This window comes from Ascaphus truei, chromosome 1 (genome assembly GCF_040206685.1).
Source record: "Ascaphus truei isolate aAscTru1 chromosome 1, aAscTru1.hap1, whole genome shotgun sequence".
Lineage (NCBI taxonomy): Eukaryota > Metazoa > Chordata > Amphibia > Anura > Ascaphidae > Ascaphus > Ascaphus truei.
This window is the reverse complement of record NC_134483.1, coordinates 174,154,545-174,174,976: the sequence shown is the minus strand read 5'-3', so window position 1 is coordinate 174,174,976 and position 20,432 is coordinate 174,154,545. Positions and strand designations below refer to the sequence as shown.

At 47.1% G+C, this 20,432-nt stretch overlaps 1 protein-coding gene across 2 annotated transcripts in view; it reads right to left on the bottom strand.

Moving 5' to 3' along the window:
* The window catches only part of VPS13A (vacuolar protein sorting 13 homolog A), a 211,547-nt gene that overhangs the window by 169,551 nt on the left and 21,564 nt on the right, over positions 1 to 20,432 (bottom strand). For both annotated transcript variants that reach the window (XM_075598717.1, XM_075598726.1), the window contains exon 2: positions 884 to 927. In XM_075598717.1, coding sequence (XP_075454832.1) covers positions 884 to 927 — 44 coding nt within the window. The remainder of the gene's footprint in view (positions 1 to 883; positions 928 to 20,432) is intronic.

Genomic DNA, 20,432 nt, shown 5'->3' with positions numbered 1-20,432 from the left:
CAGGGGTGGCCAACACCAGTCCTCAAGAGACACTAACAGGTCAGGTTTTCAGGATATCCCTGCTTCAGCACAGGTGGCTCAATCAGTGGCTCAGACATATGCTGAAGCAGGGATATTCTAAAAACCTGTAATTTCTTTTATGTATAAAATGTTTTAACCAGGATGGAATACATTGAGAGTTACCTCTCGTTTTCAAGACTGTCCTGGACACAGAGTTCCGATGACAAATACATGGTTACATTAAGTGAGCAGGGTTACACATTATGTATAAAGACATTGCAGGAACAGTTTAAAATATTTTATCCGGACCAGACTAAAATGTGAAAAACCTGTTGGTGGCCCTTGAGGACTGGAGTTGGCCACTCCTGATGTAGAGCTTCAAATATAAAGTAACTGAGTAGCACTTCACAATCTTACTTCTTTAAAAAATAAACCAGTGGCACAAAAAAAAAAAAAAGCTTATTGTAGACTATACAAATTAAAAACGGACAATATAACGAGTGGTTAAAAGCTTAAAAACAAGGGAAACATTGAAACCGTCTTTGAATAATCTATATCATTATTATGTCAACATGATATAGGAATATGTTTGGAATAGCCTTACTACATAAGAAAAAGGATCTCTACAAGAACAAAAAGGTGATTAGAGACAGCATTATTAAATAGTACTGCATATTATTATTTATTTTATTTTGTTAAGCAGAGATGCAACACTCCCCCTCACTCCAAACAGAATTGCAGCGTCAAAGGCAAATTAAACAGCAAGTGCATTTATGCTGCAGGTTTAGACAAAATTGTAATGCAGTTTTAGACAGATTTAATTCATATCAAAAAATGTCAAATACTGCAGCAGCATAGCGGTTTTTGTGCATTCTAAACTTACCAGTGCATTTTCTTTTATTTCCAGATTCTTCAATGCTACAGCTCCTACAAAATAATAAATATTATAATTTCATTAAAAAAAAAAACAATCCAACGTTGAATGTATTTTTTGTCTTTAATAAACAAATAATGCAACACAGTAAAAGAAAATACACAGGGGCTTATGCAGAGAGGATAGATAGTGAAATTGCGCCATCTTCTGGCGAAAAAAATCTCAAAAAAACCTGTAACTCGTGAGAAAATGGCGCGATTTTTAAAAAGCGCCATAAAAGTTTTCAGAATAGTAAAAGTCGCCAAACACCTGGCGAGAACCTGAAACTCGCCATGCTAATATATCGTGCTATTCCAGAAGATCCGAAGCGCGCAAACGCGCCAATATGTGCATTAGTATGGCGAGTTTCAAGTCTCCAGGAAAATTTGGCAAGTAGCAGTTTTTCGGCGAAATGTGTAACAAGAGGTAACGACGTTCTCTGCATAACACTTTCACTAACTGCAAATCTGTGGCTATTTTATAGCCATTTTACACTTTTTTAACGTTCCTCTCTGCATAAGCCCCACAATGTTTAAGAACCATTCACACAAAAACAAAATCACAACAAAGGAAATCCTAGAAAGTAAGAAAAATAAAATAGTGGTAATTCATTTATCAAGCCATTCAGATTTTATTTTAAATACTGTAACAAATAAAACAAAAAAAGGGTGTGTGTCGAGCACGCGCATTTTAAGTGAAACTTCTTTGTTTTGTCACAGAAATTGTATTTGTGATGGTGATTTTTTAATGAAAAATCAAAACACAATTTCAGTTACAAAACGCAAAGAAGTGTGACTTAGAACACGTGTGCTCGGAACCCCCCCCCCCCCATTTTAGCTATTTCCACTTCTCTATTTATACTAGCTGTGAATTTGCTGTCTGTGCCAGTGCGCGCCTGCCTGCCCGTGTGCCCGCCCGCCTCTCTGTCCGTGTGTGGGCATGCCTGTCTGTCTGTGCTGTTCAAGAAGTTTGCGCACCCCTGCTATATAAACATAAGTGAACACAGATGTGGAGCCCACAGGAAGATCACAAACCAGCAGTGCAAATGAAGCATTAGGAATGGAAATAGTCAATGCATCAGTTACTTTGGAGCTGCGGTCCCAGTCAGCACTGGAGCACGCGCGCCCGGCGGGGGTGGCGGCGCATGCACAGCGCTGCACTGCGTTCTTTGGTCCAGAGAGAGAGGGAGAGTTGCGGCGGGTTTGCGGGGAAATGGCCATGACCTCACACGGCTGGTTCTCCCTCATTGCTGAACCGCCTGCGGGAGCGTGGCCACGCCTTCGTCGCAAGCTCTAAACTCAATTTCACTGAGTTTAAAAAATCTGGCAGTATGGCGCGGCTGCACCTTCAGCGGGAAGGTGCGTACTGGGGCCCCATTGAGGGGGCGGTGCTTATACGCACAGCGCACGCCGAGGAGTGCGCTTTAGGAGTCACTGGGACCACAGCCTAAGACCACGCTTATAGTGACGGCGACAGTGACGTCTAAACAAATGCATTTAATCCATCGTGTGCGCTTATAGTAGGAGCAACGTGACGGCGTGACAGCTTGGTTGCGATCACTGGAAATAAATTAAATTTGATTTTCTCAGCGACCGCAGCGTGACATTAGCATCACCGTCATTATAAGCGCGGCCCAAGTGTTCTTAATTCTACACTGTAGTTTGACACTGTATAGTGGTAATCTTAGATTGAAACACAGAAAATGATGGCAGATAAGAACCACTTGGTCCATCTAATCTGTCCATTCTCCAAATGCACGGTGAAACCTTAGACCTCCAATACTGTACATCCTTTGGTTTCGTTGATATTTAGGAAAGCCTTACGTCTATCCATTACTGTGTTAGAGCAACAATCCCCCATATCTAACCCCTCCACCTTTTTATTTTATTTTTTTTTAAACAGGGTAGGAACTAGAGGGGGAAGGGGGGAAGAATTGCTACTTTAACTTCTACCAATTTCTGTTGGGAGGCCATTCCATGAATGTAGCACTTCTTTCCCTTCTCTACTCCAAGCAATACATGTTGAGTTCAGTTAGTCTTTCCTGTTACGTTTTATAATGCAGCCCATGCACCATTTTAGTAGTACTTTGTACAAACATTATTTTGTTATGTCCTTTTGGAGGTATGGTTTCCTAAGCTGAACATCGTAATCTAGGAAAAGTCTTACCAACGTTCTATAAAGTGACTTCACTACCCATCTTTCTGCTGCTTACCCCACCCCGAATGAGCAAGGTTAGGAGCACTCGTGTTACTGCAGTCATGTTACGGGTGAACATAAGATCAAGTAACAAAGAGAGAGACTTGTATACAGCAAGCAAACAAACAAATATCCAGGCACCCAGTCTTATTTTTCCCCCACTATGTTTATTGGAACAGGATCAACTTTTCGGTCCAGCCGTGGACCTTGGTCAATACCTCCCCCTATACAGCTTGCTAGCTTTACCTACTGTATTGTTATGTTACATTGCTTGCCTACTATTAAAATCAGCTGAAAGAATGGGTCCCAGGACCTTTTTCTCTGTAGCAGATGACAGTACAATGATGTTAAAACTATAATCTGCCTTTTCTGGTCTAATTGTATGCTTTTGCACTTCTCTGGCATTAAAGCAGCAGTCCAAGCGGCAGTCTAAAAAAAAATACATAAATAAATCCCCTTTAATATGTGCATCAATACAATCCACACATTGATAAGTAATTAGCCAAGTTGCTGATTGATCCGTTCTCCTGTGATCGATCGGTGAAGATTCGGTTCGGGGGTTCACTAAATGGCTACAGAGGAGTATTGTGCAGTCAGGGGAAACCATTAGCATATTACCATGACAAAGCTCTGGGGAAGATCATGTGACCTGGCAGTCACTAGATACAATTGAGCTCCTACACTGCTAAAGGCGGCACTCAAAAATTGGTATGCCAGAGCCTGTTTCAGAAGAGGAAGGGGATGTGACTCTGTAAATGGTTGCTATAGAAACAAATATGCTTGTTACATTATAATACATTAAACATGTCATTAAGAGTTGTTTTTATTTAAAAAAAAAAAAAAAAACTGCTACCAGTATTTTCTCATAGTATAGAACAAACACATATAGGATATTGCTTGGTGTGCAGCTGTATGGAGCTTATTTTTAAAGTTGCAAAGTGGCAGATCTCACACAGCAAATCACCATCTTGGAGATTATACGATAGGCCCCTAAATTATAGTTGCTACACTCTTGACCATTTCCCTAATCTACCTAATTTAATAATGTACTTTTTTTTATCCCTCCTAGAAAAAAAAAAAAAGCTGTGTGTGCTGTGCACGCGCATAGTAAGTGAAACTTCTTTGACTTTTGTCACAGAAATTGACTTATAACGCGCGTGTTCGGCACACATGTGTCAGTGTGTCAGTCAGTGAGTATGTATGTGTTTGTTTGTTTGTGTGTGTGTCAGTCAGTGTATGTATCTGTGCCGGTCAGTGTATGTATCTGTACCGGTCAGTGTGTGTATTTGTGTCAGTCATTGTGTGTGTGTGTGTGTGTGTCAGTGTATGTCTCTCTCTCTCTGTGTTGTGTGAATGTCTCTCTGTGTCGGTCAGTGAGTGTATGTGTGTCAGTCAGTGTGCGTGCGTATGTGTGTCAGTCAGTGTGTGTGCGTATGTGTGACAGTCAGTGTGCGTGCGCGTGCGTCAAAGTGTGCGTGCGTCAAAGTGTGCATGCGTCAGTGTGTGTGTGTATGTGTTTATTGGCAGCAGTACCAGCATCATGAATGTTGAGCGGGTGGGGGAGCTCACAGTGGGGGGGAAGGAATAGGCACATCATTCAGGGGCGGTGTTCGGTACATCACTGGGGTGCGCGTGCGTGCGTCAGTGTGTGTGCGTGCGTCAGAGTGTGTGCGTGCGTCAGAGTAAGTGTGTGTGTGCGTCAGAGTAAGTGTGTGTGTGTCATTGTGTGTATGTGTCAGTCAATGTGTGTATGTGTCAGTCAATGTGTGTATGTCAGTGTGTGCGTGTCTGTCAGTGTGTGTGTGTCTGTCAGTGTATGTGTATCTCTCTGTGTGTACCATATGTCTCTCTGTCTGTGTCCTGCCCCCTCTCTCCTGACTCCCCCCACCCCTGACGGAGCTGCGAACCCGGGGGCTCAGTCTGAGTCTTCTGAGCAGATACCCCCCCCAACCCCCGGCGGCGCGCTCAAGCTCCCCCCTTCCCCACAACCCGGCGGCGCGCTCAAGCTCCCCCCTTCCCCACCCCCCGGCGGCGCGCTCAAACCACCCTATTCCCAGGCTGTTAGGAGCGGCGCCAGCCTCCCTCCTCCTGTCCATCGGCATGGCAGCAGGCGGGGAACGGCGCCGCTGCCAGCCGCTTCTGCGCATGCGTGGCGCGCGGCATGGCAGTGGGCGGGGAACGGCGCCGCTGCCAGCCGCTTCTGCGCATGCGTGGCGCGCGGCATGGCAGCGGGTGGCGGAACAGCGGCGCCGTGGCAGTTAGGAGCGGCGGCTATCGCCGCCGCATGTGAGCAACTGGGTGTGGGTGTGTGGGAGGGTGAGGGGTGCGGCGGCGATTAGGAGCGGCGCCGGCGGCTATCGCCGCCGCCACATGTGACAGGGGGCGTGTGAGCGGAGCGGCGTCCATTATGTGACGTCACTTCCGTTTCACATTTCGCCCCCCATCTATACAGTTTTATCCCATCAGAGGTGCCACTAAAGAAGTTTCACTTCAAAAATCAACCCTGCTGCAGATATTTGCATCAACAGCAAAACAAAAAGCACACTTTTCCTTCCATACAATCTGTAATGTCACTACTACACATTAAAGAGCACTTGTCCCAGTTCAAATCTCTGTATACCACTGTTCACCTCAACAGTCACCTATCCCTCAACCAAGGTGTTACCCATTTAACCACTTGGAATCCAGTCTCAGATACTGCGACTTGTTTATCTGTGGAACAGTGTCAAATGCCTTCCTAAATCCCAATAAACTGCATCTACTGCTCCAACCTAATAGAATATCTTACTAACAGTTAAATAAAGTCATCCGCGTTCTCTGACATGATCTCCTCCCCAAAGAAATCCACGTTGCCAGGGATCTTCTATGGTGCTAGATTTTAAATAAATATTTAACCATTCTTTCTTGCTGCAATGTTATTATTAAATTCCACACTACTGCTATCAGGCTCACTGTCCTGTTAGCAGCCTTTTCCCTACTTACAGGTTTTGCCCTCCTTCAGTCATCTGGAACTTGGGTTAAATAAATCTGTTATTGTTGATGCAAGCAGGAATTGGATTTGGTTTTAAAATAGGAAACTGTGATTTTTACTACTGTTGCAAAAAAGTTAACATTTTGTTAAGTGAATAAAAAGGAAAGCTATAATTTGAGTACCCTTTGTGCAATCTAATAGTGTTATGTTGTGACTCCGTGAGCAATTTTCTTGATGTTGCACTGCCACCATAGATTAAAGTTTATAATGCTCATATACTGCTTTGCTGTTAAGAAAAAACTAGAAAGTAATCTGTATATACCCGATGAACGCTTAAGAAAAAGTGGCAAAAAAAAGTCAACCACATACAATTTGGTTGTGGTGGATACAAAAGTAAAAACACCATTATAGATTAGAGTAAATTTAAGTGCACCCAGACATCTCTCGCTGGTTCCCTTTTCTGTCACAGCACTAAATTGTGATTAGAAATGAATGCAGTAAAATCAAACTGTTTCACTTAATTACCAATATGGTTTTGATATCTTCCATGTACCACATGTAAAGGCCGCTATTGGTTTCTTGGGAAATGTGATTTCAGGCCAAACTCGTAATTCTAAGAGGGTCTCTTTAATAACAACCATTCGTTGGTTGAAAAACATTGCAGCTCCCAGAAAAGGGGCTAAGGGGGCTGTAAATATGCAGGTCTCAAAAAGACACTCAAAATGTTATTAAAAACAAAAAAAACGACCACACAAAGAAATGTGGCATATTACTGTATATGCAGTAAAAAATAAAAAAACGGAGGTAAATATTATATATTTTAATCAATGTGGTGCTTTAAGGGTTAATGTGGTTATCAGTGGTTTTAAAAAATACAATATATTGGGTTTGTGACAGGTCACAACACTTCCTGGTCTGTCCAGAGCTTCAAAGAGGACTTAATTTGTGTGTTATCACTTATGGCCCACTAATAGTACATAGATGTGTTATATGGAGCGGAGAGTCTCGAGATAAGGGCAGTTGTTTTGACAGATATGGGATTCAAATATGGATCTCTTGACAGCCTTATAAACAGGATACTTTTAGAGGTACTTGCAAAGCATTCTCTGGGTAGCTCTTCAAGGTTCAGGGGGCATGGCTAAGAAAGTATTCCTCCAAATAGTTTTTTTTAGAAGATGGTCTTCCTTGGCACTGGTCCTCAGTGGTGAGTGCAACGTGCAATATGTTAAAAAAGAATATATAGAACAAACAGTGTATAGTATCAAACAGTAGAGATAGTATCTGCCAAGGACAGATATCCAATTTGCCACATTTATCACAATTAACACAGGGGTTGAAATTTAGTGAAGCTGTGATAAACAAATGGTTTGCAACCAAAAGGGCCATCAGAAAAAGGCAACTCAAATTTAGGAGCAAGACGGTCAAATTAGTCTTGTTACATCCGTCATAATCACCTGAATCTATTGATATTTAATATTGGGGAAATTAAGTTATGACCGTTTATATATTGAGCCAAGATTTTAAACGACTTTTTTGAGCAGGGTTTTTTTCTACGTCGTAAAACCGTCAACCTAGCAGCTGGTTTATGACAGGGGTGGGCTTATGTGGGTTTCAATGGGAAAATAATGGTGTATAGGGCTAGCCATGGAGTTATAAAATGAGAATTCAACAGAGGTGTTTTTTGGACCAAACGAATTTTCATATTTCTACACCAGTGAACTTTCTGGGGGGGAAACCTATGACATGAATAACGTACTGTATAGCGATTTTTGTTTTATCCTGTTATTTTAAGAAACTTTTCTGCATTTACGGTAATTGTATGTTCTTGTGATAATTTTTTTCTGTAATCTAAGCACAGATACAGATATATATATATATATATATATATATAACAGCAGGCACTTCAAAGGCTCCAAAGAAATAGGTGCTTGTTCAACAAAAATAACAGGAAACCAGGTGTCCCACCAAGGAGACAAAAAACAGCACTCAAGGTATATTGCAAAAGTGTATTTGAAAAAAAGCAGGCACATATAAATCCAACGTTTCGGTCCTGTGGAAGGTCCTATACAGGACCGAAACGTTGGATTTATATGTGCCTGCTTTTTTTCAAATACACTTTTGCAATATACCTTGAGTGCTGTTTTTGTCTCCTTGGTGGGACACCTGGTTTCATATATATATATATATATATATATATATATATATATATATATATATATATATATATATATATATATATATATATATATCATAATACTGAGTTAAGTTATGGTGAGTAAAAAAAAGTGACAAAAACCCTCCACATGCAGATGAGCATACAGTTGTATTTGCATATATATATATATATATATATATATATATATAAAAATTTAAGCCCCCCCCCCCCTCTTACCGTGGCTCCGGCATCATGTTGCCATGGCAACATGACGTCACATGCCCTCACGGTGTCATTTGACGTCACGTTTCCATGGCGGCGAGTCTCCAGAAGTAAGGTAAGTGCAGTTTACAGAGGCCTTCGCCGCTTCCCCGGCACTTAATTTAAGTGCCTTTGGTAAGCATGCAGGGCCTCTTCTGTAAAGCCCGCGCCCCCCGCAGACAATCTCGTGCCCCTCAGGATGAAACAATTCTTAATAAGTAATGCTTTGGGGCTCTGAATGAACTGTTGCACACACCGTCGAGTACTGGCATTTTCGGACACATTTTGCTACAACAGAAGTGTGTGTGTAAAGTGTATAGTTTTTCTATAATAAACAGGGACCCGAGATCCTGGAAAATATATTAATTTACAAATGTTGCTTAACTTCTTGGGTGCTCGCAGCATATAGATATAATTACAATAGAGTAAGGGTTAATATTAACAAATTGAATGTACCTTGTGCAGGAGAAAAGCGAGTTGGCTAAAGTAGCCTTGTGTATTAACCCTGGTTGCATATCCAAGTCATGTGCTCACTTGTGTGCGGTTGGTGACAGATGGTATATTGGGACGGATTGAGGGGAGATATTGTTCATTTGACAAACAGCTATAGAGAGTGTCATGGAACAAGAATCACATTCCTGCCCGACCCCCCTTCTGCTTGTCAGCTCCTTAAGTTCAGCTGCAGGCATTGGTTCCACATACACACACTCTGCCTGTGTAACATGCAACAATGTTGCATTTCTTGCCTCTGAGCACGTAATCAGTGAACTGCTACTGCAGCTTCTCCAGTCCTCCCAGTTAATGGACTTTCCCATGTTCTCCCCTGTCTTTTGCTGACAGTTAGTGCAGTCCCACTCAACCTTTAGTGTGACCCCTGCCCCTCACTTCCTTTTCCACCCTAGATTACAGTGAGTACAGACCTGTCTGCATCCACCCCTGGTAAGGCCTTTCTCTCTTACCATAGTCTAACCCCATAGAAGCATCCCACATAGAGAAGCACTCTCTGCCTACACTACACCTACAAGTTCCTGTGTTTTCTAATCCAGAAATAAAATTAAGAAAGACATTAAGGACTTGTCATGCTTTGGAAGAGGGAGGACATGAGTTGGGCTTACTGGAATCATTCATACATCATTCGTGACCCTGGTTCCAGGAAAGAGAGCAAGAAGAAAAAAAAGTGCCTAGCAGATATATTATGTATAACATGTTCACAGTAAAACAACATTTCTCACTAGTAAAATCTGCCTTTGGGTATAACGCAGAGTATTTTGATATATTGCCAGGGCTCTTCTTATTACTGGCACATTCAACGGAAAAGTCTGCTGGCACATTATTGCTAAACAGATCGCCTACAATTCCATCCTTTATGTTTACCTCATTTGTCTTAAAAACATTGTCATGGAGATCTAATTTCAATATTTGCATCTGTTCTCTAGGCCCAGGAGATTAACGTGTCTGGGTAGGGACTCCAGAAATGTATACTTAGCAATTTTTATAAATCACTGACATTTTCTTGGCTAAAGCTCAAGAGATTATTGCTTCTCAGAAGTACACGAAGGTATATACTACCAAATGATGTCTGTATCATTTTCCTGTATAATTAAGAGTGTTTTTTCACATTTCTGATTATGACAAAGCTTAGACCATTTTTACTTGGTCTGAAACACTCTCCCATAGCAATTTAGCACTATTTAGCCAATTTATGTATTCCCTTTACAATTAACACAGAGGTTGAAATTTAGTGAAGCTGTGATAAACAAATGGTTTGTAACCATTAGGGTCATCAGAAACAGGCAACCAATTTTTTTTTAAAGTCAGTAGAATTGATCCAATTAAAGCAGCCGTCCATGTAGATATAAAATGCAAAACATGGCTTTTACTTACAGTACCTCAAGAGATCTCTTATTGCTGTTTCCAAAGTGTTTTTTTTTTTTTTTTTTAAAGTTTGATGCGTTTGAAATATAAGGAAGCCTGGGAGGTTAAAATAAAGTTTTCCCCAGAGCCAATCTGCAGTCTTAGGTTACCATTTTTTTAAATTTTTTTATTTTTTAAACCAGGACATGTTCAGGGGCAAGAAAAAAATATGAGGCGTTAAACTCATAGGTTTCTGGGGGACTACCGCTTTATCAAGATCTTTCTGAAAGTATTCCCCCAAGCAGATTTTTATATGATATGATTTTGCCGCGATGTCGCTGTCGCCGGCACTATAAGTAGTATAAGGCTGCGCTTATAGTTCCTGGCGACGGCGACGCGACGTTGCTCCGAAACAAATACAGCGCGACCAAAAATGTTGAAGCCGGGTCTATTTGATTTTTTAGAGACAGTCGCCACATGTGACTATCTCTAAACCAATCAGAGACCGTGGCCCGCCCCCTTTTGTGACATCACTGGCCTTGTCGCCAGCTACGTCGCTTCAAATGATAACTTTCGCTGGTGGCGACGGCATCGGTCGCGTCACCAGCACTATAAGCGCAGCCTTAATGTCTTTCGAATCTGGATGCCGAAAAAGGGGGTTTTGCAGGAAATATATCACACCATAATATTACCAATTCTATTCCAGTCAACTTTTGGAAAGGAAAACAAACATTCTCAAAGAGCAAGTATAACAGGTTTGAAGTCTTCATTTAAAAAAAAAAAGTGATTTACTAGTTTTTAAGCAATACATTATCAAAGAATTTTAGACAGAAAATGCAGAATTACAGGTTTCATCAAGTTTCAATTTCCATCCCATCTGAATGACCTACTAAAACTACATTACTAATTTTGGATCCGTTTGTAAACGTTGACGTTTCAGCAAGCTTTTTTCCCCCCCCCTACCTTTGATTTGCTTTCAATATTGTACTTGCAAAATCTTCTACCAGTTGCCAAGACAATAAAAGTCGGATTCAGAATGAAAGCTCTTCCTATGGTCTTTTACAGACGAAGGGAGGGTATAAAAAAAAAAAGAAGGACCAACAGGCATTATGTGCAGCCAAAGGCGTGTTACTGGAATATCACTCTGATTAATGTAATTAGTTTCAATTAAACATATTCAAAATAAATTGTAAAAATGTACAGTTTGGCTTTTGATGTAAAAGCCCTACAATATCTTTAAGACATTTTTAAAAAGTTGACACTGATTTGGAAATTCTGGACTAGGAAACATCTCCACACTCATTCTTAACCTCTTCTATGGCGGAGCCTGCAACGAAAAGCAACTACAAAGAGATTTAAAGTACTGTAGCTCAAAATATGCGTTTTGGTTATTTGTGACCAAGCCTATGAGATGTACAGTAGCAAAAAATACTGTTTTCGGTACAGGGGCAAGTAGCGGAACAGCGACAGCCCCATTGCCGGAGGATGGTCGATGCTGGGGGTCTGATCTGTAAGCATTGACCCCCGCAGCCTGACTGCATTATCTCCGGAACCGCAGCTTTAAGCTTTTTCAGCCGTGACTCCAGAGACAGCAAGTCCTGCAACATCTGCATACAGCAAATTATGCCTTGGTGTTATGACTTTGTGCCTTGGGTCATTGTCCTGTTGAAATGTGAATGTCCTCCCTAGTTTCAGAGTCTTGGCTAACTTAAACAGGTGTTCCTCAAGGATTTGCCTTTACTTTGCACCATCAATTCTCCCTCTATCCTGACAAGCTTCCCTAGTCCCTTCTGAAGAGAAGCATCTCCATAACTGTAAGGAATCCGTTCCTGGTTTTGGCTGGAGCTCACTCTTGCAGAGTTGGTGAGCTCTTACACAGATCTTCCCTTGGTTTTGCAAGCACTATCACCTGTGCTTGCAAATCACTGCAGCTCTGTCTCTCTGCTCTGGCATTGGAGGAATTCCCACACCCCTGTCTTGGGATTGGCTATCTGCCCTTCTTATACTGGCCTATCCCTTTGACTCATTGCTGAGCATAACCCAAGATTCACTTGGATGTAACGGTGTTTGCCACAAGCTACTTTGCCTTAGTCTTGCCTTGTTCATTAGACCTACTGCATTCACCCTAGGCAGAGGTCTGCTATTTTGTTCCTGTATTTGTACTGAAGCACTGGATCCCCAGTGCTAGTCTTGCCTTGTTCCAGAGACCTCCTGCATTCACCCCAAGCAGAGGTCTGCTTCCTGGTATCTGTGCTGAAGCGCTGGATTCCCAGTGCCTGCGTTACCCTGTTCCTGAGACTTCCTGCATTCACCCCAGGCAGAGGTCTGCTTCCTGGTACCTGTGCTGAAGCACTGGATTCCCAGTGCCAGCCTTGGCTTGTTCCTGTGACCTGCATTCTCCCTTCGCAGAGACCTTATCATGGGCCGCTCCCGCTCTTCGCGCAGAGGCCATTCCCGTGCTTCAGCTTCTACGCTGAAGCGGTGTGCACCTGACTTCCTGTTGCCAAACTCAAGCCTGGACATCGACTACACTACCGTCTCCAACCCTGACACTGGCGTGTCAATGGATTACCCTGGCCTCTCCAACCCTGACCCTGCTACGAATTACTACGAACTGCGCAATCCAGTACCGGCTTTGTGGTCTAAGGTCAGTGTATTCACATCCCCACCTCAGCCCCGTGGTCCGGTCCCGGTTTGTGGCGAGCACGTCCGTTACAATAACATGATCTTCCCACCACCATGCTTCACAGTTGGGATGGTGTTGACTGGGTGATGTGTAGTGTTGGGATTGTGCCAGACATAATGCTTAGAATTAAGACAAAATTAAAAATGTTTGGCTTGTCTGACCACAAACATTTTTCCACATCTTGCAGTATCATCTTTATGTTTTTTCAAAACTCCATGTGTACAACGCTTGCGCTACCCACGAGCAAGACAGGACCCCGGTACTGAGGTGGGGAAGTATTGAACCACGCACCCACAGCAGCGGAAGAGTGCCTGGCAGGCGGATTGCCAACGTAGCAAGGTCTGGGTTGGAGAGAGTGAGTTAGTGCCGAGGTATTGGGTTGGAGATATCAGAATGGTCAAAATCCGTAAAGCCGTGGTCTGGGGTTGGAGAGATCAGAATAGTGGTAGTTCGTGTATCCGTGGTTGGGATTGGAGAAGTCAGCAGAGTCGAGGGTAAGCCGGGGTCAGTATCCACCGGACTTTCCAATTACAAGCCAGGTCGGTACACGAAGGGTTAACTGTAGAGAGAAGCACAAGACAGGGAGCAAGGCACAACAGACGTGGAAGCACAAGGCTAAAACTAGTTATGCTCAGCAAGGAAAGACAGGAACTGCAGGATCTTTATAGCACACAGGAACCAGTCACAAGGGGGGGCGGAACGGAGGCACGGCCTCCACAGAGACAAGGATTGGCTGCAGGAGACAAGTGGGCTGGTAGAATACTTGACACGCAGCTGGGGAGCGGTGCACGACGTCAAGTGTGCGCACCGCGCAAGAGAGGCGCGGCGCATCCGAGGGGCGGAGCTAAGCTCTGTGGCCCTCAAGAAGAGCTGCGCATGTGTGTGTGCTCTGTAAGCAAAGCGGTTGTGCGCGCACGCGCTGGTGCCAGAGTAGAGGACTGCGAGACAACAGGTAAGGGGGGAACACGTCGCAGAGGACGTGTTCCCCGATTCCTTACAATGTGTGATTTACTGTAAGATGAGTTTTTCTAAGTAATGGCTTTTTCTTGCCACCCATCAATACAGGTCAGCTTTGTGTAGGCTTATTATGATGTGTGAACACTGACTCCAATCTGAGACAGAAATTTGCAGATCTCAAGGTCACTGTAGGGTTCAGACTGACATCACAAACGTGTGTGTGTGTGTGTTGAGAGACAGAGACATCAGCCCCGTATGTAACACTTTATACCAATCCTAAAGGCTATTAGTAGGGTGACCAGTCGTCCCGGTTTTGCCGGGACAGTCCCGTTTTTTTCAGGGCTGTCCCAGGTGACGGCCCGTCCCGGGAATGTCCCGGATTTTGCCCCTGGTGAATGGTCACGTGCGCGAGTCGGCGGCGGTGAGCAGGGGCAGCATGAAGATACGGTGGCTGTGAGTATTTTTTTTTTCAATAGCTGGATGCCGGGGTCGGGGCTTTAGAGTAGAAGCAGGGGATTGGTTGGAGGTCAGAACATGGGGCATAGTACCGGGGGAGAATGTGCTGAGCTAAGGTGTGTGTGTGTGTGTGTGTGTGTGTGTGTGTGTGTGTGTGTGTGTAAAAAACGGGCTACTGCAGGGATGGGGGTGTGTGTGTAAAAAACGGGCTACCGCAGGGGTGGGCATGTGTGGGTGTAAAAAACGGGCTACGGGGGTATGTGGGTGTAAAAAACGGGCTACCGCAGGGGTGGGGTGGGTGTTAAAAATTGGGCTACTGCAGGTGGGGGGGGGGGTTGTAAAAAACGGGCTACTGCAGGGGTGGGGGGTGGGGGTGTAAAAAACAGGCTACTGCAAGGGTGGGGGGGTGGGTATAAAAAACGGGCTGCTGCAGGGGTGGGGGGTGTAAAACTGGCTGGGGTGGGGGTGTAAAACGGGCTGGGGTCGGGGGGCAAATTGTCTGCTGTGGGGTGGGGCAAACAGAGTGGTCTGGTGGGGGGAGAGGGGGGAGGGAGAAGAGGGAGGGGGGAGAAGGGATCGGGGGAGAGAAGGGGGGGAAGGGAGAGGGGGGAGAAGGGAGAGAGGGGGGGAGAAGGGAGAGAGGGGGGAGAAGAGAGAGAGGGGGAAGAAGGGAGAGAGAGGGGGAGGAGAAGGGAGAGAGAGGGGGAGGATAAGGGAGAGAGAGGGGGAGGATAAGGGAGAGAGAGGGGGAGGAGAAGGGAGAGAGAGGGGGAGGAGAAGGGAGAGGAGAAGGGAGAGAGAGGGGGAGGAGAAGGGAGAGAGAGGGGGAGGAGAAGGGAGAGAGAGGGGGAGAAGTGCGAGAGGGGGAGGAGAAGTGCGAGAGAGGGGGAGGAGAAGGGAGAGGAGAAGGGAGAGAGAGGGGGAGAAGGGAGAGAGAGGGGGAGAAGGGAGAGAGAGGGGGAGGAGAAGGGAGAGAGAGGGGGAGGAGAAGGGAGAGAGAGGGGGAGGAGAAGGGAGAGAGAGGGGGAGGAGAAGGGAGAGAGAGGGGGAGGAGAAGTGAGAGAGAGGGGGAGGAGAAGTGAGAGAGAGGGGGAGGAGAAGGGAGAGAGAGGGGGAGGAGAAGGGAGAGAGAGGGGGAGGAGAAGGGATGGGCCATTTCTTCCATAATTCAGTTGACTCACAGCAATACATGCAGATCATGAACACACATGAAGACCACATGAAGACAATTGAGTAAGGGGTGACTGACTTATATACCATTACAACCCTTCTCTTACACTCAAGGCGCCGAGCTGTCTAGCAAAATCTCTTTGAAGCAGATTTTGGTTTCCCTGTAAGTTTCAAGTATCACACTTAAAAAACACTCAGTTCCTTGGTTGCTGCCCCCAGTATAAACAATTAGGGCAGTTAGCCTTTGATCACCGGGCTATGTTAATTCTTGCAGGATGTTCTTCCTGCCTATTAACATAGCAGATGGAGTCTGCAGTTTTCAGAGCAGACCCAAAATCCCATATATATTTTAATACCTACACATATTAAAATACCCGGTTCTGGTAGGTCCAGCGGGTCCAAACTTTCCAGACCTTAATGCCGGAAGTGGTACACTATAGGGTCCAACTTTCAGCCCGCTACGACCTATGGAACCAGAGTTATACAAATATCACATAAACCGTTTCATATTTTATTATAAAAAATCTCCGCTAAAAAGAAATCTCAGCGTTTCACTAAATCCCCATTGAAAACAACAGGCTCCGCCGCCATGGGTTTCAATGGAGCAACTCCGCCGTTGTAGTCAATGGAGTTTCCCGCCTTAGACTTTCAATGGATGAACCGCCGCCATTGAAGTCTATGAGAAAATTCACAAATTGACAATGCATGGCGCCCATCGCCATTAGATTCAATGGTGCGACCCTCCTTCTCCGCTCGACCCGTTATGGGGGTCCCTTATTCCCGGACCCGGTGTGGATCGTGTGTGGGGGTTCCTAGGGGTTAGGGACAAAAAGAACTTTATTCTCAGGGTCCCTAGGACCCAAGATTCCCACGCCAATTGTCGTTGAACTTGACCGTAGTGATTAAACTCTTTTAAAAGACATTGTATCCGCTTTTGCGGTCTGCGGTTTGGATGGCTGCCAACCTGTTCCTCGAGGCCGGCATTGAGGAATCTCCATTGAAGTCAATGAGCCCATTGACTTACAATGGGAAACCGCCGCTCCTCCTCTCGGACGCCACCTGCTGGTCGTCGTTGGAAAATAGGTCCAAAACCGCTACTTCTGCTATTAGAAAGCATTGAGGCTCAATGGTGACCTATGGACGGCTGCAAAATGGAGCCTGAAAAGGCGGGAAAATTATACAAAAGGCTATAATCACTATTTTAACAATAACCCCTTCCCTCCCGCATCAACCCTAGTGTATGTGTGGGCGCAAACACCAGGATAACACAATACATTTACACAGGGGAAAAAACATTTGGATATTGAAGCAAGGCAAAACACATTACTGGACCTCAGTCCAGTTAACCACTTGCTTTCCTGATGAGAGTAGAGGGTGGTCAAATGGGGTGTAACCTTTAATACCGGGCCAAATCCTCTCTATCATGACACCTCCCCTGCTCAATGGGTGCCTGGTGCCCCAGCTGCCTCCCCTGGCACTGGGACACCACTGGCGCCCTTGAAGCACTCAATAAATCCTGAGGGATTGGCCTGGCAAAATTGTCCTCCGGCATTGTCCAGTACATTGTCCTGGCCACAGTGGATAGTGAAGTCCAGATCCTGCTGAGCAGGGCTCCACCGTGGCTGCCGGGCATTCTCCTTTGCCTCTCTCTGACCCCCACCCAGTGCCTGGTGAACCAAGTCCATGGTGAAGGGGCCCCCTTGCAAACCAGGCTGCACACTGCCCAGAGACTGGCATGTCTCTTCACCAGCAAGAGACCAGCTATCAAGCACAGACCGTCGCTTTCCTGTCAACCAAGTCTGGGAAAGAGCTATGTCACTATCCTGTAGGGACCCTGCCTGCCCTGGCCCTGTGCCCACCTGTAGCTGCTCTGCTATACCCTTGACTCTCCTCCCTGGCTGCCTATCTACCCACAGCCCGTCCTCTGGGAACCCAGGGGAATCTGTCAGGGGGGTCACTCCTGGCCAGTAAGAACAAGTGACCTCCTGCCTACCTAGCCCATCCCTAGCTTCTGCCAGTTGCCTGACACCCCACTGACCTCCTATCTCCCCCTGCTCCACGGTGTCTCCCTGCCTAGCCTCCCCTAGGCCCAGCACCTCAGCCCCTCCTGGTGACTCCTGCTGCTTACCTCCCTGCAGCCCACCTGCACTCCTCTCTCCCCTGGGCAATCCTAACCCAGACCCTGGAACTACCTGAGTGCACCTACCTCCCTGACCTTGTCTCCCCCTTACATGGGATGAGCTCAGGGGCACCTCTCCAGATGCAACCGCCTTAGCTCTTGGCTGGCAGGTATCCCTGGGGTGGCACAAGGTGGCCACTGCCCATGATACCCCCAGCCCATAGCTAGGCTGCAACAGGGGGTTGCAAACAAAATACTGTCAAGCGCTTCGGTGTAAAGCAAACGCACCTACGGTGTCATTGATGTCATGTGGGGCTGTGTAAAGGGAGCAGTATGGGCCACAAGGATGACCGGAGTATCTGAGCAAGGTAATGACCCTTACCTCAATCTCAGCTCCTGGTCTGGGTCCCGCTCTCCTCTATTTCAGCTCCTGCGTGCAGCCAGCATTGAAGATACAGCTGCATGGAAGAATTGTGGCGCAACTGCGCATGACAGACTTCACAGGATCCCGGATGGATAGATAAAACTTTATTGGCACGACAGCATCACACTAGGACTACACCACGATCTCCCCCTCTACGCGTTTCACCCTCTTGCTAGGGCCTTCCGAGACGAAGCCCTAGCAAGAGGGTGAAACGCGTAGAGGGGGAGATCGTGGTGTAGCCGTAGTGTGATGCTGTCGTGCCAATAAAGTTTTTTCTATCCATCCGGGATCCTGTGAAGTCTGTCATGCGCAGTTGCGCCACAATTCTTCCATGCAGCTGCAACAGGGGGTTGCTGATCTGAGAAACCCCCTGAGCCTCGGCCAGGGCAATGGGGGACTCTAGCTGCCATACCTGCTGCTTTCCCTCCCCGGCTACCACTAGCCCTTCTTCTCTCACTGAGATCTGATGCTGGCTACCTACCTGCAGCCTCCCCTCACTCCGCTTCTCCCTAGCTAATCCTAACCTGGATCCTAGGGACACCTGAGTGAGGCCATCTCCCTGACACTGCCTCCCCATTACCGGGGATGAGCTCAGGGTTGCTGGTGCAGATGCACCCACCTTAGCTCCTGGTTGGCAGGTAATCTGGGGGTGGTGTAACTTTGCCACAACCCCTGATACCTCCAGCCCATAGCAAGGCAGCAACAGTGGGGCTCTTAACTGAGAGTCCCCTTGCTGCTCCGCCAGGGTAATGGGGAAGCCTGGCTGCCCTACAAGCTGCCCTTCCTTCCCCTCCCCTGGTACCCCTATCTCCTGCCACCCCCCGGTCACCCCTATAGTGAAACAACATGGTACAGTCAGAGGGAAAAATAAGTTAGGGACAATCTGCAACTTGGTCTGGCTTACCTCGCTGGTCCCCGCAGAGACCGCCGCCTTCGTTGGTTCACAATTGCAGGGGGACTGGAGTGGCCACCGCCGGCACCATCTGGGCTGGGCAGCAACGGGCTGCTGCCGCGACAGCGCCTGGGTTGGATACAGGTACAACGGAGCAGGACAAGAGTCCCAGGTCTTTGTGGAGGAACACGGCTCCCGCCAAACCCGGTAAAATAACCCCCTCCCGCAAACCCTGTCCCTCCCCCCACTCAGAAAGGGCTCTGGCACTTTGCCGGAATCGCGGCTCTTCCGCCGCCGTCGCCGCCATGGGCGAGCCCCGGGTAGCTGCCGCAGCAGTACCCAGCTTTGATGCAGGGTCGCCGGCGTGGATTGCGGGGCTCCGGTCATCGCTGGGAATCACTGACTCCGCCAAACAATGTGAAACACCCACCTCCCGCACACCCCAACCCTCCCCCCAAATAAAATTGCCGCCGGCAGGATGCCGGAGTGGCGGCTTCTTCTCCGCCGCCGCCGGTTCTCCGCCGGGATCAGATGGATGGCCGCCGCTCTCCGCCACTGTTGCCGATGCAGCCCGTCCAGGTTCTCCAGGAGACGTCCCGAGGAGGGTTATTGCCCCGACTAGGCGGGAGCCATCAGAGGATGCCGCTAACTGGGTCATCTTTCCGCAGCTCGTGAGCGCTGGCCCTGAGGGGCTTCTTCGACCGACCGCGCACGGTCCGGGCACCGGGCATTATTGTGGCCCGTTTGTTGGCAGTGCCGCAGCGCCTGCCGGAGCTGCTCCGCCACCGGTGGACTAACCCCAGCAAGGGGCAACGGAGTCCAGAGCGGAGTTGCTCGAGCGCCGGGCTCATTCTGGAGCTTCTCCGCCGCCGGTGGACTAACCCCAGCAAGGGGCAACGGAGTCCAGAGCGGAGTTGCTTGAGCGCCAGGCTCTGGGAGGGGGTAAGTGGGTCGGGACAACGCCAGCCTCAGGAGCTCGTTCCGCTCCACCTGGGACCACATTCCTCCCCACGCAGACAACAGTGAAAGCTCTTCCAGGGAAAATGGACTGGCCGCCGCAGCGGCCGTTACCTCTCCGGCTGTAAAACTTTCGGGGTCTCCGCGATCGCCCGCTCCCTCCACAAGTCTCTGCCGTCCCGGAGCTGGGTCCCTTCCCTGCTCTCCGGGCGGTTCGATGGTTACAGCGGCTGCAGCTGTGGATCTTTGCTCAGCCTGCCGGGTTTCATGCTCACCGATCGCTGCCTCTTTCTCAGCCTTGCCGGCTGCTGGTCCCCGCGCCGACTTGATGCACTCTTCCGGTCTCGGTGCCCGGCTCCAGTCAGACGGATGGCCGGCACTTTGGTTCTGGAGGCAATGCTTCTCACAAGTAGGGGAACAG